At 35.6% G+C, this 11,125-nt stretch overlaps 1 protein-coding gene across 1 annotated transcript; it reads left to right on the top strand.

The window, feature by feature from the left end:
• Positions 1–1,977: 1,977 nt before the first annotated feature.
• Positions 1,978–9,249, top strand: LOC143462615 (14-3-3 protein epsilon-like). Its single transcript, XM_076960840.1, has 6 exons — positions 1,978–2,213; positions 2,986–3,170; positions 5,353–5,474; positions 6,897–7,039; positions 7,444–7,644; positions 7,771–9,249. The coding sequence occupies exons 1-6, from the start codon at positions 2,126–2,128 to the stop codon at positions 7,830–7,832; spliced, it is 801 nt and encodes a 266-aa protein (XP_076816955.1). The 5' UTR covers positions 1,978–2,125; the 3' UTR covers positions 7,833–9,249.
• The last annotated feature ends 1,876 nt before the right edge of the window (positions 9,250–11,125 follow it).

The raw sequence follows: 11,125 nt of genomic DNA, 5'->3' as shown, positions 1-11,125 counted from the left end.
AAAATATATGAAATAAACTTATTCACTTGATCCCCATTGGCTAAACTGCGAAGTTCATTGTACTTACACGTTAATTACAACACTTTATGTGTGCAATTTATATTTATTGTTTTTAGTTATAGGTTTTATTATTACCTGTCAACCTGTAAATAGGCCTATGTAACCGCTTTCCACCTCAAAATGTAGAGTCGTTTAGGTCAAGAAGAGGGCCATAGGTAAGTGTTATAGTAACCTATAACCTATAGTAATCTAGGTAATTGAACTGCTTTATGCACACACGAACGGCCAGCTTCCTATTTAGGCCTAATTAACCATTACGATATAAACCGCAGACACTGCACACAGTATTAAGCTTCCAATCATAGAGAAGAAGCTCATTCATAATGCTTATTGGTGCATGAAAGATACTTCCGTCCTAGCATAAACCTACAAGTTACAGTAGACCAAGAATGCCCATTGCCCAACCTTTATTAACCCAAGGTCTAATTTTCAAGTAGGCAACCTCCAGCGATCTACCAATCCAGTTTGAACATGGCAAATCTACACACGTCATTTCCGATGTTTTTTACTTGCTAATTTCAAACGGCTTCAAGTTGCCCCAACATAACCTTGCACTTAACGTAAAATACATTGTGGTGTCATAATAAAATTTATGTAGCAAACTTAACTCGGATCCAAAATTCGAAAGAATAAAAAAACGTTCAAAACCTCAAAGAAAATGTTAAATTTCTTTATGAAACAAAGACACGTTTCATTTTAGTTTTCAAACGATATGGTCGACGAAGTGATAAAACTGAAATCCTCCCCTTTCCTTCATTGCGCTCTTGTGTTGAATTTCTCTCCAAAATTTAAATCTTTCCGTTGGTGCAGGTAGACATCACATCACAAAACTAACCTTTCTCAAGCACATACATTCCACTTCAAAACCTTCTATAAACAGTGTTAAAGTGATTCGTTTTTCGTGAAGTATAATTTAGTCAATCGTTAGCATATTTTAAAATTACCTACTATGTGATATATATTGTGAAGTTTGTTTCAGTTCCGGGCGGAATGGAACTCCAGAGTAAAGTACATGCAAATGAAGATTAGTTGTCTCTATGCCTCCTTAGGTTTGCATGAAACTTTATTTTCTGGCGGAGGACACTACACTTTTTATTAGACCTAATACGTCACCTGGCATAGACACCTATTTATAACACGCATAAACGGTATCCTTGTACGCGAAAAAAGTAATTCTGTATACATGGATTCGGTACTTTTTTTCTAAAAGTACCGACGGTACCGGTATCGGTAGGGAAAAAATACCGCGGTACAGTAGTTCGGTACCGCCCCCCTATATGGTCTTAAACAAACTCGCTAAAATCTACATAAGCACAGCACAAGTATTTTCTATTTCGACATCCTAATGGTAGGTAAAATGTAGCACTTCGTATTCAAAAGTTTTTACCACAATAACATGCTAAAAGTTTACCACAAAACCAATAATGTTCTTGACTGCAGTTTCGCGTGGGTGCGATATCGTGGTTGCAGTTGCAACATTCATTTTTAGCAATATATCAAAACAATCATCATACATATACATCGCGCACACTGCATTCTTATTTATTCACCTGGATTCTCTGCAGCGTTGAGTCATTATGCATCTTCGTACGTTGCTATGTTCTGTCATATCCTCAACAAACTGAAACATAATAGTCCTAATAATAACACTGTTTATGTTTAGCTGTACATATGTATGGAGGCTATTTTAAATATGATGTCGACTTCTTGCTAATCACTTTAGAAGTATAGCATAACAACAAGGCGCACATTTTTAAACCATAATAGTTGGTAAATTTTATAAGACACGAGCATTTTTAGCCGCACAAGGCTACTTTGTCAGGTGAAACGTTGTGTGTATAATATGTATGTTGAATTACGTATGTCGTATTACTTACTGAATAGCTTCTCTCACAGTGTATAAAGTTTACAGCTTGTTTTGTCAAATGCTTGTTACCAGGCTATAGAACTTTCCGTTCGGATAGTTGAGATAGATTACAGTACATATCTAAAAATAGCCGCAGTACCCTAAATTTTGCAGAGTGGAAAAGGATATAGGCTTTTACTGGATGAACTTGCAACTGAAATGTCTATAATGGGTCAAGCCGCGCAGACAAACAAAGAAAAGTGTATTTTCGAAGCTAAAATGGCAGAGAAAGCTGAAAGATATCAGGGTACGTTGCAAATATGTGGATATTAGAGAATTAGCTGTATCGAAATAATATGTAAATTGGAAGAGAATTTTTTTTTAATCTTAACGAGAGGCAATAACGTACTGTCTGCTAAGTTACCGGTTCACATGTTACTTATTCAATTACGTATTCGCAGCTCAAGTAGGTTATCCGTAAAACTACTTGCTACCTGTTGTGAATACGAGGATTTATATTAGAATCATAAGATTTACGATACGATTGAAACAATTTGTAGTAATTTATTTAGATTTATGTTAATCCATATTAATTCAAAATAAAAAACAAAAACAATTTAAAAAAATTAAGATAAATCCAAATTTGAATTAATCTATGGCAAAACAAATATTGTTTGTAAAACGTGAAATAAATTTAAATGTTGAAATTCAAAGAATCATTTACCAGGTCATTTAAAATTGAAATGATTTATAAAAAAAACTCACTGTGCACCAAATAACCGGTAATAGTTGTTGTTAATGGCTATTTTTGCCGATTAATTAGTGTGTTTTTGCAGAACAATGGGCTTAAATGCCAAGCTTGGCCAAATTTGTCATTACATAAAGTTATAAATATTTTCATAATTAACTGACTAAATTAAACTGTAGAGATAATTTCGGTTGTGGCCCATTTTACGTGAACAATGAACCGACTTCGATCAAAAGCTTAGCACCAAGGTGTAACTGGTTTTGGGCTCGCCATGTTTGCAACCTTATAGTGACATTGGCTTGTGTACTATAGAGGCTATTGTATGTTACAGATTTGGTCGAATACATGAAACCTGTTGTAATGAGTGGAGAAAAGTTAAGCAGAGAGGAAAGAAACCTTTGGTCGCTTGGATATAAAAACCTTGTTGGCGCTCGACGTTCATCTTGGATAACCTTGGAAGAATTACGGCAAAAAAGAGAGTACGACAGGAGTGCAATGGAAAGATATCAGGAACATGTTGGTGGTTTCGGAAATAATTATTATACATTATTATATTCATGACTGTGAAGAAGTCCTTTTGACGTATGAGGGTATCATTACTTAAATTACCTGTTAAATATTTATGACTCTATTGTTGCTTGCCGTTAGAATACTCTAACCTTTTTGTCTGTCGAAAGGTTTTAATATTGCAACAAAACTAGTTTACAAGAAAAGGTTTTATTATAGGTGCTGTACACTCTATCAATAATACGAATAACCAAAATCATACTCTTTTAAGCAATACTTTTGCAATACTATTTCAAAAGTTAAGCAACTCTTGTTATGAGTTTGTTTGTCGTTGGTACTTGCTCACTTGGTTGTTTGTTGTGCTAGGTTTTGAAAACGTTACGCAGGCCACAGGATATGAAGTCGCTGCAAAAGTGTACTAGTAAAGAAATTACTAAAATGTGAAGGGCTAAACAGGAAAATACTAAACCGAAAATATACGCCTAATATACGCCGAAAATATAATGTTGCTTCAAACATATGCCTACACCCTTACCAAAGACAGTATAAGCGGCAAATTTATAAATGTCGATCATCTAAGTCCTAAGGGGTGTCCTTCGGGCCATCAAGGACTGAGTTCCGCCCTTCCCTGAATATTAGTAATGCACACGGATTTCTTGAAAGTCTTATATTGAATGGCTAGAAAGAAATGATCATTCGAACAGACGAACAGAACAGCTACAAATCTGTGGGCGTATAAGGGTATGGGGTGTGTGTGTGATTTCTATAAGTACAGAACTCAGGGTACTTATCATCCGAAAGTACAAACAAGGCCTAAGTAAGGAAACAAACACTATCCAGTGAGTCTGCACCCAATGAAAATAATCGGCAATACTAGTAAATTGTAATATCGTAGAATAACGCAGTGGAATGAAGTTATTCTCAGATAAAAAAAAAACGGACAAATTCAAGGACAGCAAGGAAAACATAACTGGTAAAGGTAACTGACATGAAAAGAGGTAACAGAAAGAGGTAACTGACATGAAAACCAAGTCTGCACATCACTTATGAATAAAGATCAGAACACGACCACACTACAATGGTTAATAAGCTACATATGATGGCAAATGAAGAAGGAACATCTTACAAATGATCATAGGTGATGACAAGTTCGGGTACATTCCAAAACAACAAAGTCTAAGAGGTAATTAAGTATGTAAGGCTTAAATGCGGAAGAATCTAGCAATGAGGCACAGTATTAACATTGGTAGTCAGTCAGTAAATCTTTGGCAAGCAATATAAATGAACAGTACCAAACTAGAAAGATAATACTAAGCATGCAAGCAACAGTGAGAATGAATCGAATGATATAAAACTGCTACAAATGGTTACAGTAAGGCAACTACCACAGTTAAGAAGATGTGTATGTAGAAATGGAAAGGTGTTTTGTCCTGTTAATGGCTAAAGCATGTTTCGTATTGTAACCGCGTATGTTCGCAAATTAATGCGCTGCTGAACACCTTGGGCTCCGCTCTATGTCATGCTGCCTCCAGCAGGCAGAGCTTGCGTATGTCACGCATGAATCTATTGTCTGCAGTCTTAAATTGGACTCTTCTCACAATCCCATCCTTGTCTGGACCTTGACAAAACATGCGAGACGACTTCGTAACCAAAACAATGGATTCTGCAGCCTGCTGTTACTGCTCAGTGATTGACAACATGTTGTTGGTGTTGCACCAGGCTGCTGTTCGGGACGTAATCAAAAGCAATTAATTTTTTAACAAAGTTAGCCGCTGATGCTGTCTGCTGTTCATTATGTCATGAACAGCAACCTAGCCTTATACAACACCAACATCAGCCTGCCAGTTACTGAGCAGTAAACAATGACAAGGTGCTATTGAAAGCAGCAGGCTGCTGTAAAACATTAACACTTTTCCTTCTGATTGTGATCTGCCTCTCTAAATTACTAATCAGCAACTACACGACGTCATCAACAGCATTGCGACATACCTATTTATAACCACGTGACGCCACTCTAAAACAGGAGGCTGCATTTGAATTGGTAACGTCACCAGAAAATTTTTGCTACTCTTCCATTTTATTTCAAAAAGACGTCTACTATAGATTTTTGTTTTGACTTGATCCGTCTGATCTATAAAATATTTTTCATTGTTTGGCTTTTAATATTTTCTCGCTTTTAATTTGCCAACAGATTGACAACGAACTCACTGACATCACGAACGAAGTCATAGATTTAATCGATCAGCATATTTTGCCGTTATATTCAGGTTGCGAAGAGGACGATTTGGAGGCGAAGGTTTACTTCATGAAGATGTACGTATACTGTATATGGTCAACGAATGCACGTGTAGGATGTGTATTCTGTTTTGAAACCACCAAATGAAATATTAACATTATTAAACACGCATGTAGTTATTTATTAGACAATTATGCTACAAAGATATCAAACGACATCGCCGCAAAAATAGCAAAGTGCTAAATTGTATCGCAACTTTGCAAGTTATTTTTTGTTTACATAATTTAAGTGAAGAGTTTTTAAATACAATTTTATAGATTCCAATCACGAAACAAAAAACCAAATGTCAAAACCAGCATTGAAATAGGCTTTTCTGTGATTGCCATCGCGCGATTCATATGCCAATGTTCAAAATGGTTTCGCAACATTTACAATTACACCACAGTTTTATAAACTTGATTTTTTTAAATTAAACCAAGATATTTTAAGTCAGATGTAACAACTTCAAAACAAACTGGCTGTTGGAAATTTTCAATGCCTAATTGCAAATAGTATTTTCTTTAAAAGAAATGCAGTTTTGTTAATCAGATTTAGTAAGATTCAGAAATTAATTTCTGTAAATTAAAAATCAGCAAACCAATTTGCAAAATACATGCGTGATAAGACAGACATAGGCCTACACAAATTGCGAAACCAACATCATTCCTAAAAACACTAAATGATTCTATAAAAGAACGTATGAATCGCATAGCGTCTTCATGAATATACCTACAGTATATACATAACTATACCTGGATCGTCAAATGTACAGATAATATTTTTCCAAATGTACGTGATTCGGTGAATTCGTAAATGATTTCAAAAATGTAAATGATTTGCTAAATGTAAGCTACCTGACTTACCTAATATACATGATTCGGTAACTGTACACATGATTTGCCAAAAGTAGGTAATTGATCAATTGCTCATGATTCGTTGTTAGAGTGCGCCAAGTGTGCACTAATATGTTTGACGTCATAAGACGTTTCTCTATTGGCGGGATGCAAGAATCAAAGGGATTTTGACAAAAGACAAAGTTCTGTTACAAGCCTAAGTTTTGGGCAGACGGAAAGCTACCGTTTACCGTCACTGCAGAATATTTTGCGATCAGGAATAAGCGTATGCTTAGTTTTGTTTGTGTCGAAGAATAGAATGTTTCTTTAGAAGTTATTTCAACACTAAATCCGTAAGATTATGTTTTGTTAGAAGTGTGACAGATAAAGTACCGGTATAGACGTTATTGATTTGATAGCGGCACTTCAGTGCTGTGGTAGGCTGGAATATCGGTATAATAATATCTGTATTTATCCATATAATAATATCGATATTTGGTATATAATACACATATTAATCATGTACCTTTTTCAAATCATGCTTATAACCGAATCATGTACATTTGGCGAATCATGTACTTTTAGCGAATCATGCACTCCACTCTTAACCTTCATTTCATTTTACAGGAAAGGAGATTACTACAGATATTCAGCTGAATGTAAGAAAGAAGAAGACCGTAAACTTGCTGCGGAAAATAGCCTTCAGGCATATAAATCTGCTTCAGACCAAGCCACAAGCAGTCTCAAACCAACTCATCCTATTCGATTAGGTAGATTTAAATTGTATATTTAATAAACAAGAAGAATATGCTATTTTTTGCTAGCATATATTGTGTGAAATTAGTGCAACCTGAACGATATTACTCAAGGTTAAACTCATTTTTGTAATTAAAGTAGGCCTATAGTGGTGATATGTGTGTTCAAAGCTTGGTAATTTTACAAAACTTGTTAAATCAGAACCTTGACTAAGCCTACTTATAAAGCTATGACCACTGCGGACATTTGAAATTATGACATTTTTTAAGACTAGACAAAACATCACAATATTTAAGTGATAACTGATAACAATTGCGTTGTGTGGTTAATTCAATCATTACCACCTCAAAAGCTAAACTTACGAATGAAAATTATTTTTTGAATGTTTATTCTGTTACCATATTATTACTTTATGCAGGACTGGCTTTGAACTTCTCCGTTTTTTATTATGAAATCTTAAATTTACCTGATCGAGCTTTCACTCTTGCGAAATCGGCATTTGATGCAGCTATCGCTGAACTCGACACTTTACCTGAAGACTCCTATAAAGATACCACATTGAGCATGCAGCTCTTACGCGACAACCTCACCTTGTGGACATCAGATATGCAGGCAGAGGGTAAGTGGGCAATTTTTGTCACATTTTCGTCACAGTGGTAAGCCCAATCATACCCGAACTGAAAGCTTGAAGTATACCCAGTGACGTGTCCATTGCTAAAGTGTCAGAATTTTATTTACTTCACAGAAGTCAACCCGGATCAACAACGGGAAGACGTTGAAGACCTCGAGCACGCTGACGCTTCCTAAATTTTCCTGAGATAAATCCGTTTTATGTATTTCACCAATGGCTATTGTATCTCTTGGCTCTCAAAATGGTCAATGTGCAACTGATACTTTAAGATTGCCTGGAGTCAACCCTTGTGAGCACTGGCATTTGATATTGTTCAGTTTCTTGCAATCAAAGAATAATTAATAATAAAATACCCCCATACTTTTTTGTTTTTACACTCCATAGTTAATGTCGAAAAATACTGAAAACAACACAAATAGGTATATATAACCTGAGTTAAAAAACAAATGTCTTTGTGATGGTTGACGTCAGGCATACAGCGCACAAACGACGCCAAATTATGACGTAACAAAATTCTCTTGACAGTTTAACAACCTAATCCATACGTTACATCAACACACAACTCTTGTCACGAAATGAAGTCTTCCGTGCTATGCTCGGTCATTCTCCACTATAAACGAGAATTGGACACACCGCGCAAATGTAAAACCTGAACAACCACGAACCACGTCAAAGAAACAATTGCTTGAATTTAAAAGCACTTATTCTTCTGCCCAGATTGAAGAACCAGATATCCAAAGGTTAGCATGATGGGCACTGCTTCTTTCTACTATAAAAGTAACGTCAGACTTAGACAAAGGATTTTATTACTGAAAGCTTTAATCCTGTTATGTAAGCTTATCTTAGTGCAATGTTTTCTCTTTTCCTCATATGACGTAAAACTTAATGATTTTATGACGTTGCTTTGAAGAATTACGGAATAAGTTTTATAATTGTTGATGAAGCGTTAGAGAAACTAACCAAGAGAAATAATGCACGTGTTTAACTGAACTTGATGTTTTTATGACCTTGTACTTACAACTTTTGAAGCCGTTTGTTATTTATGAAGACGACTTAGAGTTACAATAATCTTGGAGATAACAATTAATGCGCAACTAATAAAAAATATGATAAACTTAATCCCCATTGGCTAAACTGCGAAGTTCATTGTACTTACACGTTAATTACACCCCTTCATGTGTGCAATTTATATTTATTGTTTTTAGTTATAGGTTTTATTATTACCTGTCAACCTGTAAATAGGCCTATGTAACCGCTTTCCACCTCAAAAAGTAGAGTCGTTTAGGTCAATAAAAGGGCTAGGTATGTGTTATAGTAACCTGTAACCCAGGGGCGGGCAACTTCTTCGGTCGGCGGGCCTGATATGAGAAAATGAAGTATTTGGCGGGCCGGATCCGGCCCGCGGGCCGTATGTTGCCCTTCCCTGCTGTAACCTCTAGTAATCTAGGTAATCGAGCTGAACTGCTCTATGCTGAATTTAAACTTTCTAGATGTTTATTGAGTTTTAACTGAGCCGTTTAAGCCTGAGAGTATCTTCCAGTTAACCTGTAATTATAAGATTTGTCTGTAACAATAATACATATTTCTATTAATGATGATTGTCTGTTTTAAGTTGGCTGATACCTAAAGAGTTCTAGGCTGAGTTTGCTCCCTTCTCAGAATAGGTGGAGAATTGCGAGTCACCGTTAATAACACAAATACAGTAACTCCTCGACTTACGAACATTCGTACACACGTCTACCAATCCAGTGTGAACATCGCAAATCTACACACATCATTTCCGATGTTTTTTACTTGCTAATTTCAAACGGCTTCAAGTTGCCCCAACATAACCTTGCACGTAACGTAAAATACATTGTGGTGTCATAATAAAATTTATATAGCAAACTTAACTCCGATGCAAAATTTGAACGAATGAAAAAGCGCTCAAAACCTCAAAGAAAATGTTAAATTTCTTTATGAAACAAAGACACGTTTCATTTTAGTATTTAAACGATATGGTCGCAGAAGTGATAAAACTGAAATCCCCCCCTTTCCTTCATTGCGCTCTTGTGTTGAATTTCTCTCCAAAATTTAAGTATTTCCGTTGGTCCAAGTAGACATCACATCACAAACCAAACCTTTTTCAAGCACATACATTCTTCTTCAAAACCTTCTAAGTTATAAACAGAATTAAAGTGATTCGTTTTTCGTAATGTGTAATTTAGTCAATTGTTAGCATTTTTTCAAATTAATCAAATTTTATTCAATTAAGTTGAACAGGATTCACCAATGGAAGTCGGTTGATTACTGGATTGTTTAGTTACCAAAGACATAGTAATCGGTTGATTATTATATTCAATTTTAAGTAGTTTTGTGTTTGGCACAGCAGCTAATAAAAAGTTGTGTTGGTCACACCGTCAAAGTAACAATAGTAACGTAATGTAACACTAGTCCACAGGGACTATAAAATATTGGAGAAAACAAATTATACAATTAATCTTACTCGATTATTTGGTAGGCGTATAGTTGTCACAAGTCATAAAACAAACTGTTACATATAAAAAACTTCATCAGAACAATAGCGGAATATACGATGCGTAAAATGCTATTTAAGTTTCCAGATTTATTTTTCTGTCTTTAAAATAAGAAAACAACTTAAGCAACACCGATTAAAAAGTACAGAGCTAACTTACGAAGAATTCAACATAAGAAACGTAACTCGTTCGTTAGTTGAGGCGTAACTTAGTCATCTTTATACAAAATTAAAGTAAACTTTTAAGAAAGAGACGTACTGTATTTAGTACAAGCTCCTGCCGAAATGTTATTCAAAACCTTTATTAACAAATCAATCTGCCTACAAGCTGTTGTGACTTATCGAGCCGTCAAACCTTGTAAATAGAGCTAATATTTCTGTTTGTTTTATTGTATTGTAGAGTGAAATTACTAAAAACGCATTAACTCGAAAAACCCCGCATGTGGCTCACTGAGATTTTAGTATGCCTTAGGCGATTATCTTGTAAAATTTCATATCTCTAGCTCTTCCAATAGGCCCACTAAACTCAACACGACAGTTACGGGCTAAAAAGTCAAAATTGATCAACTTTCATCTACATTTCAGGCTAAGCTAAACATGCTACCAGGACATTTTAATGCGTTATTTGCTAGGGTAACTCCCGCACTAAAAAAAACACCAACCATGCTGGCCTCGGATCGGTCTAACACACTTTGTTTAACCATTACGTAGAACATATGTGTCAAACTCCCGGCCCGCGGGCCACATCCGGCCCGCTTTACAATAAAACTTGGCCCGCGTAGTTATTTCATACATTGAACTATTTCCGGCCCGCGAGATCATTGTACAGTATAACTTACTTTTTTCAAGCAAAAAACAAGATTATATTAAACCGCACAATACAGTAGCACAGTAGTTGCCCCACCATACGATAGAATAAATAGATTTATTCTATCGCTTGTAACCTGGGATGCA

The sequence above is a fragment of the Clavelina lepadiformis genome, chromosome 6 (assembly GCF_947623445.1).
Source record: "Clavelina lepadiformis chromosome 6, kaClaLepa1.1, whole genome shotgun sequence".
In the NCBI taxonomy this organism is placed as follows: Eukaryota; Metazoa; Chordata; class Ascidiacea; order Aplousobranchia; family Clavelinidae; genus Clavelina; species Clavelina lepadiformis.
The sequence above is the reverse complement of the archived record's forward strand: the minus strand, read 5'-3'. Positions and strand labels throughout refer to the sequence as shown.

What these genes read in the sequence shown, in the direction of transcription:
- LOC143462615 (XM_076960840.1), top strand. Translation starts at nt 2,126, where the DNA reads ATGTCTATAATGGGTCAAGCCGCGCAGACAAACAAAGAAAAGTGTATT. An exon ending in AAGGTTTACTTCATGAAGAT is followed by an intron (nt 5,475 to 6,896) that starts GTACGTATACTG and finishes TTCATTTTACAG; the next exon opens with GAAAGGAGATTACTACAGAT. An exon ending in AACTCATCCTATTCGATTAG is followed by an intron (nt 7,040 to 7,443) that starts GTAGATTTAAAT and finishes TACTTTATGCAG; the next exon opens with GACTGGCTTTGAACTTCTCC.